This window comes from Molossus molossus, unplaced genomic scaffold (genome assembly GCF_014108415.1).
Source record: "Molossus molossus isolate mMolMol1 unplaced genomic scaffold, mMolMol1.p scaffold_m16_p_3, whole genome shotgun sequence".
Classification (NCBI taxonomy): domain Eukaryota; kingdom Metazoa; phylum Chordata; class Mammalia; order Chiroptera; family Molossidae; genus Molossus; species Molossus molossus.
The window spans coordinates 28625327-28646086 of record NW_023425366.1 but is presented as its reverse complement, the minus strand read 5'-3'; the positions used below and the strand labels follow the sequence as shown (position 1 = coordinate 28646086).

At 38.7% G+C, this 20760-nt stretch overlaps 1 protein-coding gene across 1 annotated transcript in view; it reads right to left on the bottom strand.

Moving 5' to 3' along the window:
• Positions 1-20760, bottom strand: part of DNAH5 (dynein axonemal heavy chain 5) — a 286089-nt gene that overhangs the window by 17322 nt on the left and 248007 nt on the right. Inside the window, exons 69-76 of the mRNA XM_036278902.1 lie at positions 19672-19786; positions 18989-19179; positions 14701-14822; positions 12490-12639; positions 10052-10297; positions 4042-4261; positions 2467-2672; positions 1623-1826 (exon numbers count right to left, since the gene is read on the bottom strand). Coding sequence (XP_036134795.1) covers positions 1623-1826; positions 2467-2672; positions 4042-4261; positions 10052-10297; positions 12490-12639; positions 14701-14822; positions 18989-19179; positions 19672-19786 — 1454 coding nt within the window. The remainder of the gene's footprint in view (positions 1-1622; positions 1827-2466; positions 2673-4041; positions 4262-10051; positions 10298-12489; positions 12640-14700; positions 14823-18988; positions 19180-19671; positions 19787-20760) is intronic.

The following is a 20760-nucleotide window of genomic DNA, read 5'->3' as shown; positions in this document are numbered from 1 at the left end:
TGAGAAACAATCGGCTCATGGTACTTTAATGTTGCACCTCTAGCAAATTTAATTGAAGTGATGCTGTCTTGTTTTATAACATGTAAGACAGAAAGGGAGCTATGGATTGGTGTTTTGTTTTCTGAAGGTCTCATCTAATTCAAGCCAGTTGTTTAAATGAATGCTGGATAACTAGTGGTGACTAGGATTTTAAGATACCAGAACATGACAGTTTTAGCTATTAGGGCCTAAGTAAGGGAACTGTATTCTCCTGGGGAGAAAAAGACTAGGAAAAGGGAGAAACATTGAGAGAGCAAGAGTTAACGAGGACATGAGACAGCACGAGATGGAGAGCAAGAAACTGAAGTAGAACAAGCACGCAAAATTCTCCCCCAGCCATTTGAAAAACAAACATTTACCTGAAATTTGACATATATTTCTATGTGCCAATTGTATCCTAATCTTTATTGTTGTCTTATTCACATTTTCCCCTCCTTTCTACTCCCTTATTTTATTCCCTTTTACATAATGTCTTCTTATCAGCGACCTCAAGTTCATTGTGAAATGAGATGTATATAAATAAATATATGTACAGGCATATCTAAATTTATACCTTCATAGGCACCTTCTTATTCAGTACCAATGATTTAAAGACACACATAGTACAATTAAGACATATATTTGTTGATATGAATTACTAAAAGTATAAAGGTGATAATATATGATAAACTCATCACACTTATTTATCACAGAACCTCTAAATAAACTAATATATTTAGTCCTTTGAGGATGTTGTGCTTTAGTTTGTTCACTCTGAGATAAATCTTAGAGGCAAAAGAGATTGCTAAATAATGATCTAATAAATCCAAGGTATAGAGACAGAAAATGTAGTTACCTTGAAACACAAATCAATTTTCTTCCCCAAATATCCTGTCAAAATTTATCTTATTCTTTCTTAGAGCAGTGTTTCTCAATCAAGGGTGATTTTGGCCCCCAGGGGACATTTGGCCATGTGTGGAGACATTTTTGGTCGTCAAAACTGGGTAGGGAAAGCTACTGACATCTAGTGGGAAGAGGCCAGCATTGCTGCTAACCACTCTCCCCAGGACAACCCCCATCATCTCTTCCACTACAAAGAAGTATCTGGCCCTGAATGAGGAAGCTCTTATACAAGTGGATTCCTGCACATACTTACACACTGTCCATTAGGCCAGGATTAAGGAACAGATGTCACAAAATAAGGCAAGTGGATTGAAAAATAGAACACATTGAGTCTAGAGGCTGCCTCAGCCCTACTATCCCAGGTAACAAGTCTCACAGGTAGAGAGCTCCAGGGAATTGATGTAGGTCCCCCAGTTCTAATCTGTTCATTCTATCATCTCCCCCAAAGAACATTCTTTACTGGCGCATTGAAAGAGAATAGGGGGAGAAAATTCATACAAAACATACACACAAAACAAATATAAACATTTTAATCATATGGTAAAATATAAACATATAAAGAAAGCATCTACAGTGGAAGGTTCAATATGTATCACCATTAAAATGTATACTAAAGGGAGCATATATAGTGTAAATCAATAACCAAAAGATCAAGTGCTGAGGATATTTACTCTATGCATAAAATTCTGACATTGACAAACCTGGATATAGTGAAGATAGTTATCCACCGTGCTGCATTTTGGAATATTGTATCCTTGGTAAAAGCAGAAATCTGATCCAAACATATTTTCACTGAACCAAACCTTGGCAATTGTGTTCAACAATCTCTTATCATAGTCATCAGTGACTCTGCCTCCATATTGAATCTCGCCTATCATGTAGCGGACAGTGGACCAGGATACGCCCTAAGAAAAATTGTAGAATAATTGTGTAGAACTGACTACTGTCTCATCCTCATTTTCTCTGCCAAGTAACATCTGTGTGTTCATTTTCATCAACATCCTTCACTCATTCATTCATTCATTACTAATGTGAAAAGTACAGAAAGAAAATTAATTAGTCAAACGTAAGTGATTACTCAAATGTTACTCGTGCTCATCTTTATGACTTGAAATAGACTCTTCATTCATATTTTCATAATTTCATATTTTAATTTCAACAGAACAAAATGTTTATTTGTTGTTGTTGTTTTAGAATATTGAGGCAGTTCTCTAAGAAGCACATACCTCAAAAGGAAAAGAATCTAGAATTCATTTTCATTTTTTAAAAACCAAGTTTCCTTATCATTCGCCCCTTCTTGCTTAAAAAACGATTGTTTTATATCAACTTCACTTTGAGAAATTAAAAGATAATTAAAATTTGTTAATCTTTTTAGCTGAAATCAAAAGACAAGTGTGACTCCAGTTGCAATGACTTAAAGATAATGACTTTGCAAGCACAGAAAATCATCATTCTTGCAAGATTTACCCTAAAGCTGGGGGGGGGGGGCATGTTAGCTTGGGGACCCACAATCACTAGTGACATAAAGCAGCTCTCACACAGTACCTTTTTGATATCCATGTCATCCAAGTGGTTCTGGATGAATTGCACAGTGGCATTAAAGTCCGCTTGATTAAACTCATAAGGGATGTTCCACCCCAGGGGACCAAACTTCCGCCTCTCCTGGACCGCGGAGTGCAGGAAAGCCACTGCATACAGCATGGGCTTCCACTGGGCCACCGTGCTCACATCCAGCAGGTCTTGGCTCACACCTGTTATGGTCAGCCAGGTGAAAACCAGTATCATCTCTCAAACATCTTTATTTTCTATTACTTTTATAAGTTATTAGTTATCTTTGTAAATTTCTAATATTAAACTTCACTTATCTTGAATTATTCTTATCACATTCATATGGCAACTATAATTTAACTCTTGGGTAGCCAGAGGGCATTTCTCTCTGAAAAATCTGCGAAGAGATTTGAGGGGAGGAGGGGCTCGCTAATATGGATCAAGTTCCTGCCAATTCATCTGGAGGAAGAATAACGGCAGTAAAATAAATGCTGCTGCTACTACTACAACCACCACTACTACTTAATAATAATAAAATAATAATAAAATATACATTGTTATTATTATTTGGAACAAGTACATACACTATTTTAATTAATATTAAATTGTTACTACTGTATATAGAAGCCCATTGCAACCTGAATATATTGTCATTATAATACTTATTATACATGTATCTATATTATATATAAAATTATATTTTTTTCACTTGGTAATCTTTCCCAACTGCCATCACCCTTCCATATCCCTTTTATTCCCACATTATCTTATAAATTGGCAGGAATTTAGTCGTTAGCAATTCCAAAAAAAAACTCTTTTGTAGAATTTTCAGATTGATATCAAATCATTATTATATTCATTATTATTAAGTACACTACGTTCTAATCATCACAGATAGATTGTATTGTCTTTATTTTACATGTGAGAAAATTGAAACTCTGGTTGTTTGAATGACTAACACCCAAAAGAACAAAGCATTTTGTTCAGGGAGGACCAGAAACAGAGTGTCTGACTCGAGGGCTCAGGCTCTTTCCATGACCATGAGTCCCAGACAGGAAGGTATGAGGTAGAGGAAGCAAAGGCAAAGAGAATACTCTCAGTTCGGGTTTTGAATGGAGGGCATTTTGGCCGGGTTTTGTTGCTTTTGTTTGGTTTCTAACTTAGCTACCATACTGACATGGGCTTCATAAGTGAAGTCAGGCCAAACTTTAATTCAGCCTCTCCTCTTGGAAGAGGCTATTGTCCTACTTCTGGTATGGAGCATAAAGTCCAAACATGACAAAAATATCAAGTTTAGATAGTAGCATAAAAAGGCAGGTGTCTAGTGGAGAACAATATAGGCCAAAGTAGAACAATTCTGGGCAAAGGGAAACATACGAGGTGGGAGATTCTGAGGTGTGCCACCTGACGCTGTCAGGTCACGTTCCACAAGGGTCATCCTCTCCTCATCATATTAAATAATAGTACTATTTGCTATAACTGCACCTGAGCTAATTCCATTTTTGCAGTTTCTTTAATGAAACAATCTAAGTATAAGCACCCCAATAGATTTGGAAGTATTCCTCCACTCACCGCCGTATGTTCTTTTCAGTCCTGCCCGGAGGCCCTGCGGAGGCTCATTGGCAAATTTAATGGACATCTGAAGGAGTGTAATGGGAAACTGCTTATGAACCTCAGTGGTCATCCACAGGCGGAAGGCATCATGGACCACCTCAGTTTCTGTAACCATGTCCATCAGCTCATCCATGAAGTCGAGTCCCAGGTGGCAGTTCTGCAGAAGGGCCCATCCTCCCTGAGTCAGCAGTAGTGAATGAAAATTAGGCTATTTTTATGTTTTGCCCAAAGATTTAAATCATTACATTCTTTAAAAATTAAGTAATTAAAATTTAACAGAAAAGCACACTAGCCACTTTAAATTCATCTAGGTCAGATCTACGGATGCAATAATGTTTCATTGAGATAGTTCTATCTGTTCTTGTTCCATGCAGTGGTCCCACAAAGAGCATGTCAATTGTAATAATATATGGTAGGAGTCATGAAAATAACCAAAAGCATAAAAAGATCTAACAGCACTTGCAAGTAAAGATGGTTGATTGAAAATATCCGTTTAGCTCAGCTTCCTCCCCAAATTCCATGAAAACTTCAGTGAAGGGACTTTTCAAAGGCATGAACTCTTAAGGACAAAAACAGCAAGGATGAAGACAGTCTCAATAATATTCAAAATGAACTCAAGGAAGCTGAATCCTCCATCAACAGTCAGGGAAAGCTGAGATGTAACCTAATTTGTACCCCACAAGCTCCCCAAACAATCAAGAATAGGTGGCAAGAGGTCCTTCTGGAAGTGGAGGAAGAAGCTGGGCTAACACAGGAAGGTTGGAAGTCCAGACCCCTGACATGTTCCAACCCCACCTAAAGAAAGATGGAAAGCCCTGGCCAGCTTGGCTCAGCAGTTAGAGCATCGGCCCACGGACCGGAGAGTCCCGGGTTCGGTTCCTGCTAAGGGCACGTACCTCGGTTGCAGCTTGTCCCCGGCCCCAGTTGGGGTCGTGTGGGTGGCAACCACTCAATGTGTTTCTCTCACATCGATGTTTCTCTCTCTTCCCTCCTCTCTCCCTCCCACTCCATCTGAAGATAAATGCAAAAATGTCCTTGGGTGAGGATAAAAAAAAAAAAGATGAAAAGCCAATTTTCTTTAAGAGGCCAAACAGACAGCATTTGAACTGAAGGACATCAATGCATTAAGGGTATAGGAAACTCCCTGAAAACAGGTGAAAGAAAATCTACCCACTGGTTTTAAAACCTACCCCTCCTGTCTCCCACTGACCTCCCAGAAGAATACTGGTAGCTGGGCAGAATATAGCCTGCAGAATGTGGAAGAACCTTCTCTGGGGAATTGGACCATTCTAAGAAAAAGAGCCTGAGAAAATAAGCTATATCTCTTTCATAAATGATCCTAAAAACATACAAATATTCAGTGTATAAAGCAAGGCAGGCAAAATCGGATCCAGAAATACATCAAAAAAATTATTCACCATGACCAAGTGGGATTCATTCCAGGGATGCAAGGCTGGTACAATATTCGCAAATCAATAAACGTGATACACCACATCAACAAAATGAAGAATAAAAACCACATGATCATATCAATAGATGCTGAAAAAGTATTCGACAAAATCCAGCATCCATTTCTGATAAAAACGCTCAGCAATGTAGGAATAGAGGGATCATATCTCGACATAATAAAGGCCATATATGAAAGACCTACAGCCAACATCATACTCAATGGACAGAAACTAAAAACATTTCCATTAAGAACAGGAACAAGACAGGGATGTCCACTTTCGCCACTCTTATTTAACATTGTACTGGAAGTCTTAGCCACAGCAATCAGACAGGAAGAAAAAATTAAAGGGATCCAAATTGGAAAGGAGGAAGTGAAACTGTCATTATTTGCAGATGACATGATATTGTACATAGAAAACCCTAAAGACTCCATCAAAAATCTATTAGACTTAATAAATGAATTTGGCAAAGTAGCAGGATACAAAATTAACGTCAAGAAATCGACGGCATTCTTGTACACCAATGATGAACTCACAGAGAGAGAAACTGAAAAAACAATCCCATTTACCATCGTTCCAAAAAAATTACAATACCTAGGAATAAACTTAACCAAAGAAGTAAAGGACCTATTTGCAGAAAACTACAGGTCATTGAAAAAAGAAATAGAGGAAGATATAAAAAAATGGAAGCACATACCCTGTTCATGGATTGGAAGAATTAACATAATTAAAATGTCCATACTACCCAAAGCAATCTATAGATTCAATGCAATCCCCATCAAAATACCAACGACATATTTCATAGAACTAGAACAAATACTTCAAAAGTTCATATGGAACCAAAAAAGACCTCGAATAGCCACAGCAATCTTGAAAAAGAAGAACAAAGTAGGTGGGATCACAATACCAGATATCAGGTTATACTACAAAGCGACTGTAACCAAAACAGCCTGGTACTGGCACAAGAACAGGCATATAGACCAGTGGAACAGAACTGAAAACCCAGAAATGGACCCAAGGCAATACGCTCAATTAATATTTGACAAAGGTGGCAAGAGCATACAGTGGAGTAAAGACAGCCTCTTTAATAAATGGTGTTGGGAAAATTGGACAGCTACATGCAAAAAAATGAAACTAGACCATCAAGTTACACCATACACCAAAATAAACTCAAAATGGATAAAAGACTTAAATGTGACCCGTGAATCCATAAAAATTCTAGAAGAAAATGTAGGCAACAAAATTTCGGACATCATACGGAGCAGAATTTTCACTGATACATCACCTAAGGCAACAGAAATAAAGGAGAAAATGAACACATGGGACTACATCAAACTAAAAAGCTTCTGCACAGCAAAAGAAACAATCATCAAAATGGAAAGGCAACCCACTGTATGGGAGAACATCATTGCCAATGATGTATCAGATAAGGGGTTAATTTCCAATATATATATAGAGTGCTCATACAACTCCACAAAAGGAAGACAAAGAACCCAATTAAAAAATGGGCAGAGGAGCTGAATAGACACCTCTCCAAACAGGACATACAAATGGCCAAGAGACATATGAAGAAATGCTCAACATCACTAATCATCAGAGAGATGCAAATTAAAACAACCATGAGGTATCACCTCACACCTGTCAGAATGGCCGCCATCAACAAATCATCAAACAACAAGTGTTGGCGAGGGTGTGGAGGAAAGGGGACTCTAATACACTGCTGGTGGGAATGCAGACTGGTGCAGCCGCTATGGAAAACAATATGGTGCTACCTCAAAAAATTAAAAATTGAACTTCCATTTGACCCAGTGATCCCACTGTTGGGAATATACCCTAAGAAGCCTGAAACACCAATCAGGAAGAATATATGTACCCCCATGTTCATAGCAGCACTATTTACAATAGCTAAGATCTGGAAACTGCCCAAGTGTCCACCAGTAGACGAATGGATAAAAAAGCGGTGGTACATATACACAATGGAGTACTATGCAGCGGTAAGAAAGAAAGATCTCTTATCCTTTGAGACGACATGGAGGGACCTGGAAAGTATTATCCTAAGTGAAAGAAGCCAAGCAGAAAAAGACAAATACCACATGATCTCACTTATATACGGAATATAATGAACATAACAGTCTGAGGAATACAGTAGACCCAGACACATGGAAGTAGGGCACAGACTGACATCCCTCAGAAGAGGGGATGGGGGGTGGGGGGGTGGGAAGAGATAAACCACAGAACTTATATGCATGTTTGCATGACCAATGGACATGGACAACTAAGCCGGGAACAGGGTGGAGGGGGGGTGGGGTGGGGGGTGCCAATGGGGTAAAAAGGTAAAATATCTGTAACAAAAAAATAAATAAAAATTCATAAAATGCAAAAAATAAAAAAATAAAGCAAGGCAGGCAAAAATTTAGGTCATGCTATAATAATTGACTCTGTATGATATTTTTATTAATATTACCTATAATATCTAGATCATAATCCTGAGTTATTTTCTTGATTTCATAATTTTGGATTTAGTTTTGACTACGCAGCCTGGATTATTTCTCTTTACAAGACACAAACCAAGCCCTAAATCTAAAATCTTAGTAGCTATATATTAAATTGATCATTTTGAAATCTGACCTATTCCCTTATATTTTCCTCTGAAGTATATAGCATGTATTGAATAAACTTTTTCGTCGTTTGAAAATTTAATTGACACTGTCTACTGACTCAAAACAAAAAAAAGTAAATATAAAGTTTCTTCAGTGAGGAGTTTGATGCTTCAATGTTCACCCACAGAACCCCATAGCCAAGGTTGTACCTTGTGCTGCTGCATTCTGCATTCAATGTTCTGAGTTCTTCCTACGGATCACTCGTTTTCCTACTGTGGTTCATTCTGACATATTGCCCCAAACCTTTCTCACAAGACTTTTACAAAGCTATTGTCTCTGATAAGTTATAAGCATGCTAAGATAAAAGACTTTTTTTTTTTTTTACTTTAAACTGCTAAATAAAACATAGATACACTAAAGGCTAAAAATATTTCATTTAAATTCTAATTTAGTTGCCTGAAACCATATTATTATTACACAATTAAATATTTTAAATTCAAGAAGTGCCCTGTTAATGTTAGTGTTTTGTTCTAGGTACAGTAATATGCAGAGGGAGGAATAGAGAATGTAGAAAGGTGGGAGGGAAGAGCAGAAAGAGGCCAGGATGGAGGCTCACCAAGCCCGATGCAGACAAGACATGGGATTCTTAAATTCAGATGAATGTTTTCATCTCCAGAAACACTTCTGTCAGACCTCTTTGGCCTTCCCCCTCACAACTGCAAACTAAAGTCATCTCACTAAGCACAAATCATGTGAAGCCCCTCCCCCACCCCATTTCACCGAAGCTGGGAGCCTGGCACAGGTTGGGGATGGTAAAACCTCCAGGTAATTATAAAGGTTCCAAAGCCCAGTGAGCTCAGTTCCAGACGAGGGAAAGGGACTCGATGCAGCACAGTGGAAGATTCTAGATGAAGCAGCCGGGAAACAGAGCCCAGTGATTCCCAGAGGTTGGGATTAGAAGGTAAGAATGCCAGTCCTGCCTCAGCAGGGGGAGTCTCTGGAGGGCACAGAAGGAGTTGAGATATGGGGGAAAGTCAGACTCAGGGAAAGGGGAGTAGGGTCTGGTCCAAAAAAAGGCCAGAAAGGAATCTAAACTAAGACTGCATATTCTCCAGGAGGAACTAGAAATCAAGTGATTCTGTGCCCCAACCTTGCTTAGCCAGCGTGTGGAGGAAGAGGAGACCCTCCCGGCTGAGCTGGACACCCCAGGAAGGGCTAGACCAGGGTAAACACAGGAGCACTTTGTCCCAGAGCCGAGTTCTAGAAATGAAATAGAGGACCTTCAGCATCCTATTAACTTAAGTCCTTGAAAGTGCCCCAACTCTAGACTTAACTGTCCCATTAGCAGGGTCACATGTGGTTTCCAGCACTTGTTGGCTGCCAGGCCAGGCCTGTGCACAGCATAGAACTGGCAATCCACAAAGGGCTTGAGGAGCCCCGCCCGGAAAGCCACAGGCCAGGTTTCCCAGAACCTCTGGCACCACCGCAGGGTAACAGCGGATTCTGGCCTCTTTGGGATTTGGGCCAGGCCTGGGAGACTCCGGGGCTCAGACTGCGTTCTGGAACTCAAGAAAGGCACCAATGTTGTAGATTCTGGAGGATTCCAAGAGTGGAGCTGAAGGGGATGGAGCAGAGGGGTGGCCGGGCTGTGGACCCCACTGAGGGTTAGGGATCTGGAGTGGAGATTAGCATGACGTAAGCTGGTTAGGAAATAAGTCAAGGCTCAGCAGAAAATGTTTAAAATTGTATCTGTTTTTCTATGAAATTTTCTAATAGATACACTTTTCCTATTTAGTAAACAGCATGCAGTATGTAGTATGTAAAGGTAAATTCCTAACAGTTATATGTTCTTTTCTATTATTGTTACTCTATAACCTGTAATATCAACAATAGAACACAAAAGTAGACATTTGGCCTCACATGTGCCATGGTCTGCTGCAGGAGCTTGCGAGCATGGACCTCCTGGCCCTGGCCCATGGATACGTAACGGGTTTCTATTTTTAATCTCTTGCCCAAGGCGATGATGGAATCCGTGGGATCTGAGCCCATAGACAGGAGACAGATGAGTGGTGTCCGTGCATCTGACTCCTCCCAAGTCTTTTCCAAGTCCAGGATGACCCCTTCAGCATAGTTTTCTCCCATGGAGTCCATGATATACTTGCGGGCCTGCCAAAAACAGTACAGAAGTCACCAGAACAAGCTCTAATTCCTCAATGTGTACAATGCAGGGTGGTTTCTAAAATTCATTTGTGTAGATTATCACAATGGTGTCCACAGTAAATTAGGCCAGAGACTTTTATAATTATATGTGTTATATTTTTTCATTTGGTTATTTTTTTATTACTGCTGTCATCCTTTCCCATCTATTTTATCCCTACAACCTTGTAAAGTAGCAGGAATTTGAGTGTTAGCAACTCAAAAAATAAAAATAAAAAACCTTATTGTATGTTTTCAGGTTGATATGTAATAATTATTAATTCACTATTATTATTATTAAATACACTATGCTGATTAAAATGTATTGCAATTGTCCTGGATAGATTTTATTGTCCCTAATTTACATATGAGAAAATTGAATCTCTGACACAGTATCATTTTTGCAGTTAGGCAATTCAATGTTCCCTGATGTGAGCATCATGCTCACCCGAAATGCTGAGAACAAGCCTGATGCTGCTTGTGGGGAATGGGGATTGAATATGTCTGCAGTATAGATCTTCTATTATGCTTCCCAAGAAGGTATCTGATTGAATATCATAAAAGGAATTTAATACAGAATAAAAACTTTAGAGGAGAGAACATTTTCCAGAGGGGCCTTCTAGACCTGGCTTAAGACTTGTGTGTTATCATAAGGGCCATGGGAAGGCATTAAGAAAAGGGCATCATCATATTTCTATTTCTTCTATAATATACAGGATGGACTAGAGTGGACAACAATGACTATCAGAGACCAGCTAGGAGGTCATGGTTGTCGTCTGCCTATGGATGTCAGAAGCCAGGATGAAGGTACAAAGGAGTATAGAAGGCTTAAATGTCAGTATTGGACCAAATAAAGTGTTACATAAAAAAAAATAATAATCATAAAAAGGAAAGAAGGAAGGAAGGAAAGACAGAGAGCGAGAGAGAGAGAAAAAGGAACTACTTGAACCTTCTACAATGCCCTTAAATAAGGCAACTGTTTGACAATTCATTGGGGCAGAATAAAAGTAATAAAGTAGAGAAGAAAAACTGAAGGAAGGAGATCTTAGTGTCCCGAGTTGCACAACTCCTTTTTCTTTCCTCAGTAAATCATCGAATTGAGTTGTTTCATTATGGTACAATACCTAAGTGGATGTGGAGATGGTTACTCCATGTGTTTTTAACACTCCCTCTGGAGAGTGAAGGGGAGCATAGCCTACATCCTATTATAAATGCTGCCTGTTGTTACGCCTTTAGGTTGACTGGGAGGAGCCCTTGAAGAATCAACCTATGCCAAATATTAGAGTAAAATTTTAACTGTGAAGACATAATACAAGTCTTTTTACTGAATAAATTTTTATGATAGGTCTTTAAAGAGATGGACTTTTTGGGAGTGAGATTCACATTCAAACCACATGTAAAATGCATACAATTTAAAGAATTTTAGGCCAACCTACTTCCTTGCCTCAAGGGTTGTGACATTTTCTGGGGATGACGACAGGTTTGGGAATGCTGTGCTTCTCTGGACTTTCTCCTCCCTAGAAACTTCACATTCTTCTACTTAAGTGAACATTGTTTTACTAATGACAAAATGGAGGAGCCATATCATTTTTGAATTAATGTAAAAATATGGTATAGAAGAATAAGACACTCGTTTTATGTTATACCTATAAGCCAACCTTAAAAACATCCCCTCTTGTTGAACCATCTGGGCCAAAGGAGATTATTAAATCACTCAGCCTGGATGAATACCTCAGTACAGTTGTTTGTTGTCTACTTTTCTGTTTTTCACATTCTATTGCTAGAAAAATGCATTGAAGACTACAAGAAATTCTCATTGGAATTAACATTTTAAATATGTCTCTAAATTTAAAAGAACAATCCGGCCGGTGTGGCTCAGTTGCTGAGCATCGACCCATGCACCAGGAGGTTTCTGGTTCAATTCCCAGTCAAGGCACATGCCCAAGTTGTAGGCCCAACCCCCAGTGGGAGGCATGCAGAAGGCAGCGGATCGATGTTCTCTCTCATTGATATTTCTCTCCCTCTCTCTCTCTTTCTCTCTCTCTCTCTCTCACTTCCTCTCTCTCTAAAATCAATAAAGGAAAAAAAAACTAAATAAAAAAATTTTAAATTTAAAAGGACAGTCTCCTTAAAACTATTTTTTTTTAATAGGGACTTTTTACCTGGGCAATTGTTCTATCAGGACACCAGGATCTAATAAGAAGAAGATGTCTAAAGCAGTCAAGAGATTTATCATAGGCATTTGGAAGAGGTTCCTCCTCAGGGTTTTCCTTATCAAACCAAGTTTTCCACATTTTCTCATTTCTTGATATCTGAAAATACAAGGAGATAAGAAATGTGTCACACCATGAAAACTTCTTTCAATAATAGGTCACAAATATGTTTCATTGAACTTTCTGACCACTCCAGACATATGCGAATGATATCCCTTGATTATTTTCTTATTTTATATTCTAGTGACCAAAAGTTTGAAAATTAACAATCAAATGTGGTTTGCTTGCCCTGGTCGGTTTGGGTCAGTGGTTAGAGTGTTGGCCCACAATCCAAAGAGTCCCGGATTTGATTCCGGTCAAGGGCACGTACCTGTTGCAGTCGGTCCCCAGCCCTGGTTGGGATCGTGTGGGTGGCAACCAATCGATGTGTCTCACATCAATGTTTCTCTCTCTCTCTCCCTCCCTCATGCTCTGAAAACAAATAGAAAAATATTCTCAGGTGAGAGTTAAAAAATAAGTAAATTTTAAATGTAGTTTGCTCTTATGTCATTCTGTAGTAACACCAGTCTACAGCTAGCTTCCGAAGTAGAGAGTCCTGGGATGTTAATTCCTTTTGTCTTTGTGGTAACAAATGTGTAATGAATTAAAAAATCAATGAAAACTCATTTTCATTATTTTAAGGAAATCTGATTCGTTCCATGAAATCATCTCATGAAGAAGAACCAAGTCCCATTCATTTATGTTTCTTCATTTCTCAGGACAACTCTAGGCACACACACACAGCAGGTATTTAATACATGTTTTTATAATTGAATGAAGGTTTTTTAGGCCAGTCTGCTGTTAATTAGAGTAATTAGAAATATACCACTTAATATCAAATAAATAATCCAACCCTAGCTTCCTTTAGGCAACTGACAAGGAGGAAAAGAACACAGTCCACTACCTTCTGGAGCTTAAAAAAATCGAAGCAGGAAGAGCATTACATAAACAAGCATCTGAAACACAGAGCAAACAACATCTACAGGTAAGTATAATCTTATGTTCTCTGGTATATTCCCTTTGATTAAATACCCAAGTGTATTTCTTAGTGGCCTAATAAAAAATAAACCATTCCAGGTTTGTATTTAGAAAGTATCATGTAAGAATAAAAAATAATAACCTCTTTCAATCATGAAAGACTACATAATGTGGAGAAATTCCAGGTATAAGATATATTCTCCAGAATATAACAACTTCAATAACAGAGGATGGTCCAGTAAGGTCACTAGGAGTCATCCTGTAGGGGAATATGCTAAAGTGCATTAAAATCTCCCAAATGAAAGTTATTTAACCCAAAAGTATGGTTTGTACCTCAATTCTATGGTAATCATCAGTTGTAAGCCAAGACCTAAAAATATAGCAGAACTTAAGCTGCTCAGTTAAACTGGGAAAATCAAAAAATAAGCTTAGAAAAATTTTTAAGAATTATTTTTTAAGCCTTCAAAATGCAGTTGAATAAAGCCACCTCACTCTCAATGTACTTTCTCTCTGGTCATTTGATTTTTAAAAACCTGTCTCCGGCCTGTCCCAACTCAGTTCTCTATACTCAACTTCCATGATCGCAACAGATACACAATTCATCAGCAACTGGCTGATTATGAAAGGACAATCACTCCCAAAGATAAGAGGCCAAGTATCTGCATTAGATTCATACCTGGATGCCTCGCTAAGGCAGGATAATAAAGAGGCAGAAGAAGAGTGAGAACAAGAGGCAAGAAAGGATATTTCACATCATTGAGAAGCAGGCTGTTCATATTTCTTTTCATATTTAATCTCAAAAACGAAGGCTAAACCTCTTAAGTAGACCTAATTATTGCACCTAATTGAATCTATCAGTTTCTCTGCCTGTGAATCTCCAGTTGATGGTACTGACATATAGCACAGGGCAGCATTAGTTAAACTTCCTGGGCAAATAATTTCCTACCTCAAGACCAGTCTGCAGTGGGTGGAGTACGCTTTATCAGAGTGTAAGTGAGCTGTAAGTAAGGTCAAACACAGGTCATACACCTTAAGAGTGTCAATATTAAGAAATCTCTCTCTTCCATGAATATGGTAGCTGGTGATAAATTAGGAAGCTGCTCACTGAGACATTATCATAAGTTTATTCAAAGCACAGGTTACCTGATCAAGGACATCTGAAAACTGTCTAAGTTTGCTGAGTTCCACCAAATTCAGCCAGGTCATGTCCAGGATCCACTTAGATGGTTTAGGAGGACAAGCTTTAAGGTCCAATGAGGCGCCACCTTTAAAATTAAACATATAAAGTTTTTAGACTTTTCTTTCTTCATTATAAAACAATCTATAAAAACTTTTGCTTCGCTCTGGCTAGAGTGGCCCAGTAGTTAGAGCATCAGCCCATGCATCGAAGGGTCAAAGGTTCAATTCCTGGTCAAGGGTACCTGGGTTGCAGGTTCAATGCCTGGCCCTAACCAAGCCAATTGATGTGTCAATGTGTCTCAGAAACTTTTGCTGAACTATTTTAATTTCAATTATTTTACTACCTTGACATGTTTAAGCTCAGAAATATAAATCATGGTGATGAACAAGATTTAAATTTTAATGATAGATTATTTCACAAAAACTAATGTAAGAATCAGTAACAAACTTTGGAGACAGGCAGATGCTGGATTCCATCATAGCACCACCTGGCCAGGGTCTGGAACAATCCAGATCATCTGTCTGTATATTCTTTCCTTTTTTTATTTAATATATTTTTATTGATTTTTAGCGAGAAAGGAAGGGAAAGGAAAAAAAAGTTAGAAACATCAATGTGATAAAAAAAACCATCAATCAGCTGCCTCCTGAACACCCCCTACTAAGGACTGAGCCCACAACCCGGACATGTGCCCTGACCAGGAATCGAACCAGTGACCTCTTGGTGCATAGCTTGATTGATGCTCAACCACTAAGCCACACAGGTCAGGCTTATTTTCAAATATGTAAAATGGGAATAATGAACCCTGCGTGTCATGATAGTGACAGAAAGCATGTGTAAAACACACAATACAGGATCAAGGACAAAGGTGAATATCACGAAATGAGCAGCTATTGTCAATATCAAGAACTACCCAATGAGCACAAGCTCATTTGAAAGAAAGAATTTACCTAGAAATGTCAGTAGCACTACGTGTGTTTGAAGAGTTGTCTTCTATAAATCAATATATTATTTACATCCATTTCTAGCACACCCCTAGAGCCCTGTGCTGTATCAGCTCTGTTTGGTCGATCTAACCACAGCAAACATTTCTGTTCGTACTGGCTCCTATCTTCTTGCTAATGATTTACCTAAGCTCACGTGACCCCTGTAGCTCACAGCACCATAAAACAAATGACACCTTAGAAATGCTATTGTGGCCCACCTCAGAAAAAGCATGTGTGAACAATCATATTTTAAGTCAAAGAAGGAGTTAGTGAGTCTTTATAGTGTAAAATATACTGTTTAATAAATAACACCTATTAAAGTGTTTCAGGGGAAATATACTCTAAGCATAACTCTTAAGAGGATATAATCAATGCATTTGGCTACCTTTAAAATAATGTTTTAACAGAGTAGATCATAAACAAATAATTACATTTAAGATATTTATTGAATCAATCTCTACATCATCCAAGCACCATGTACCCAACTAAATTGCTCACTTTTGCCAAATCCATCTTAGTATATTTCCAACAAGGTAAGTGTAGCCTTGAAGCCATTTCAATAAAAATATAAGCTCAGGAAATCGAAACAGATTGTTTTAATACCAGTGATCAGTTAAAGACCTAAGGACAATGTTGTTATGTTGAAAAACATCACACCAGTTTCCATGAAAACTGTCCATCTTCCAACAAACTGAAAAGAATAAGGAATTCACCAGAGGCTTAGAGAGAAGTAATTCATAGAAAGGGTATTCCTTGCAGCCAAAGCATTATTCATTGTTTAGTGCAAGGTAACTGGGTCATGAATATCTTCTGTGGCTCAAAAGTGTACAATAGGCCACAAAGAATGACTGTAATGGGTGAGGGAGGGAGAGTACTTGTTCCTGGATAATATGATACCAGATTAAACAGACTGATGAGTGAACAACTGAGACAGGAATAATTCAAATTATATTCTGAAGATGATAAAGAATGATTCCATTACCTTCATTCTTCAAACCCTTGCTTTGGGAAAAGTAAGTTTAAATTTTTAGCATAATACTTTATAAGAATGATACATGCTTATAATGAAATACTTATGCAAGTTACACCACACAATTGTAAGAGGCAGAGCTCAGGCCAACTTAGCAAGTCATCTAGGCTCATCCTTGCCCATCTTAGAGACGAGTAAATTAAAAGACCGGTATGAAAACAGTGTTGCTATCCAAAAAACAGGTTCAAACAAGTGATTTTGAAGTCTCTATAGAGGGAAGTCATGTCGTCGGGTAGCTCTCACTAGCATCATGTCCAAAGGCAGTCTTCTGAAACTGTGTCACAAGCAGTATCACAGATAGTTGTTCAATGGCAAAGGCCCAGAAAAAGCTGTCCAACCTCTGCAAGCCTCTGGCTAATTAAAATAAACTAAAATACTGAAGATAACATAGAAATGCCTATCATTTGCTGAGCATGTTCGATGTGCCAGGGTTTAAATAAGTTTGATTCTCAATAATCTTACAGATGTGGTATACTTGCAAGGCTAAATTACCAGCTCAAGACTACTCATCAAGGCAGTGGCAAAACCACTATTGTCCCTTAGAGTCTTCCTAACTCTAATCCTATGTCAGTTATCATCATCCACCCTGTAACACACTTTACAGTATTCCCACCAGACAAGGATTCTATGCTCAATGTCATTTCCATGGGAAAATGCCTTTCACGCCTGAATTGAGGACATCAGGAACAACTTTCCATTAGGAAAGCTCGGTCAGCTAGAGGACCAGACTAGTGAAGCCAGAAACCAGTAATAAATGATACATATCTATCTAAGGTGGTATCTCTCCAGAGCACTCATCTTCTACATGTTCAGCTTTAGAAAACTTAAAAAATAAAGAAACCACCCTGACCGGTTTGGCTCAGTGGTCAGAGCATCAGCCCTCAGACCAAAGACTAGCGGGTTCAATTCTGGTCAAGGGCACATACCTCAGTTGCAATTCAGTCACTGGCCCTGGTCAGGGTCGTGCAGGAGGCATCTCTCACGTTGATGTTTCTGTCTCTGTCTCTCCCTCTCTCTCTCTCTCCCTCCCTCCCTCTCTCCCACTCTGTCTGAAGATAAATGGGAAAAAATATCCTCAGTGAGGATTAAAAATAAATACATTAAAAAATAAAGAAACCTAAGGAGCAAGGATACAAGAGACAACAAATTAGAGTGAGAGAGAGAGAGATTATCTATAAACCATAAATTTCTAAGCTCAAGTCTAACTGAATGAGTCTTTGTTGATACTATAAGATGGGCATGCATATGTATATGAACAAGTATGACTATGGACCTACACACCCTCCAGGGTACAGCATGTGCATATCCATACCCCTCCCTACTACCCTCATTGGGGTTCTCTTTGAGTTCCTCTGCGAATCTACTATTCAGATGAAGTCACAAAAATCCCCCCACCCTCAAGATAAAATTATGTCTTATCTTTAAAAGCTTTGCTTAGAAAGGTATAGTAGAGAACCCTTTTAGCCCCACCATCATTCCCACAGTCACTTTAAATATCTGTTGTCCAGACATTCAAGACTATGATAGTGAATTTATGTTTCCCAGCCTTCCCCTGGGCTGTCTTGTTCCAGTTTCACTGGGGCCTGTCTGTGAGCAATGCTTCAGTAGATTCAGAATAAGTATCCACAGGCTGAGCTGCACAGTCATGTCACCCACTCACTCCAGTCACCCTACTTGCTTGCTTTTCCTCCACCATACTCCTTGCTTCCACCAGAGCCGACTACTCTTCCTTCCACACTCTTCCTCTAAATGTCCCCAGGGCCAGTGCTCCATGCTCTTCCAGGCCTTTACTCACCTGCCCATCTCTCACGGAGACCTACCCCATTAGAGGTCCCATTAAATATCCCATTTAAAATTTTAAACCTCCCTGACTCCACACAACCTTATCCAGCTCTGTTTTTTCATTGTCCTTACCAGCTTTTCACATACTATATAATTTACTTATTGTTTTACTATATTTTCTCTGCATCACCCATCCAAAAAATATATAAACTCTACAAAAGCAAGATTCTTCTTTTTGTTCACTGATGTGTTCCAAGTGCCTATTCTGTGCTCCAGCACACAGTAGGTTCTAAACAAATATTCATACAATAAAGGAACACATAAAATATCTCACATAAGTGCAATCTGCAATGAAATGCAAGGAAACTATTACAACCAGAAGAAAATATTGCACATGACCTTCACAATCAGTCCTACACCTACACCTGTGCACAATGCTTCCCATGTTAGCTTGACCTTTAATAAAGGTGAGAAACTCCTCATGCTTGACCCGGTTCCTCTGGATGTCAATCTTCAGGGTAAGCAGCAAGGTGAACAGAAATTTGTGCTCCTCATACAAGCCCCGAACTGCATACTTATAGACCTCATAGGTCATGTGTTCAATGATATTAGCAATTCTTTTGCTTGTAATTGGGCTCTTGACAGACCTGAAGCAGAGAACATTGAAATCAGACTTATCCCCCTGCCCTTTTCAGTTGTCCATAAAAACAACGTCTTGAATAGTGAATAAGTAACTTTGGAGGGCCAATTCTTATTTTGTACACATCAAGGGTAAGACTTCTAAATCTAAAATAACAAGCATTCTCTCAACATGAAATAACATAACAGAGTCCACGACGTGGTCTAAATCAATTTTACCCGCCAGGCATTATCACTCACAACAGTGTCTTGGGAATTTTCTTGTTTAACAGAAACACATGAAACCACAAGAATCAATCAATGGATGAATAGTTGGTGGAGCTTTCTCTGAACATAAAATGACACATGAGAATGATTTGTTAACACACTAGTAATTGCACTAATCTTAGATTAAAAAAAAACAAAACGACTCAGCAAAGGTAAAGAAAGTTATAAATGTAAAGTCATCATTCTAGCCCACAGATATAGAATTCAGCTTGGCTTTCCAAACTCCAACACACCTGACTAAGGAAAGGTCAAACAAGCCCAGAAACTGGCGGAGTGAAGTCTGATACATCTCATTAACCAAGCGCATCTCGGTGATGAGGAAGTAGAGGATGCTGCCCCGTGTAGCCACTGAAAGACAAAGAGTAAGGTTGCATGCACTATCAGAGTGGAAAATTAATGACCTGGCCACCAATCAGCCTCAACTCTAAATGAAAACAACAAGTTTTAATTGTATGTCTTATTAATAACTGTATCAGCAATGGGAATCTAGAGCGATGCTCATCCTATTTAATTCTTACTTTTAGGCTTTGTTTAAGTAGTCCTCTATTTGTGTTTATCAAATGGTACTTTCCATTTTAGAATTCCGAGATCCCTTAAGGATACATTTACTGTATTTTACTGTATTTTTATAGGTAGAAAAGACAAATGAGTGGATATCAAAGCTTTTAACACCTAGCAAGTTGTGTACGCATTGGAAGGACCTCATTCTTAAGCGCCATGAAGAAGCTGTGCTTAACCTTGACCTCAAGCTGGCAAAACAAGGCACCGCAGAGGATGCTCCTGACTCTCCACCAATAGAAGATATTGTTTTGCTTATTTTTCCAAGAGTAATGATAACTTACTAAAGGAGACTGAATTCTTTTAGGAGGTTCCTCTAGTAACCAATGAATACCACCAATTTTCAAATTGGTGGATACATCTGAAGAGTTCCTGTGGTACCAGAGAACAACCTTCCTATTACAAAGACTGTAAACAAAACACTAGCTTCTTGTTGCCAAGTGATAAATTAGTAAACAGCCCCAAATTGGTGCATTCTTTCCTCAAATTTCACTAATTTGTAGTCATATAGTCTTTTAAAATTCTCCCTTTCCTTTCTAGTTTCAAAATAAGTTCCTAAGAACTTTATTTATTTATTTATTGATTGATTGATTGATTGATTGATTGGTATGTGCCCTTAGCGGGAACCGAACCTGAGACTCTCTGAACCACAGGCCAACGCTCCAACTGCTGAGCCAAACCAGGCAGGGCAGTTCCTAAGAACTTTAAAAGATTTGCCAACTAACACACATTATAGACACCTAGAAAATTAATGCCACTATAAA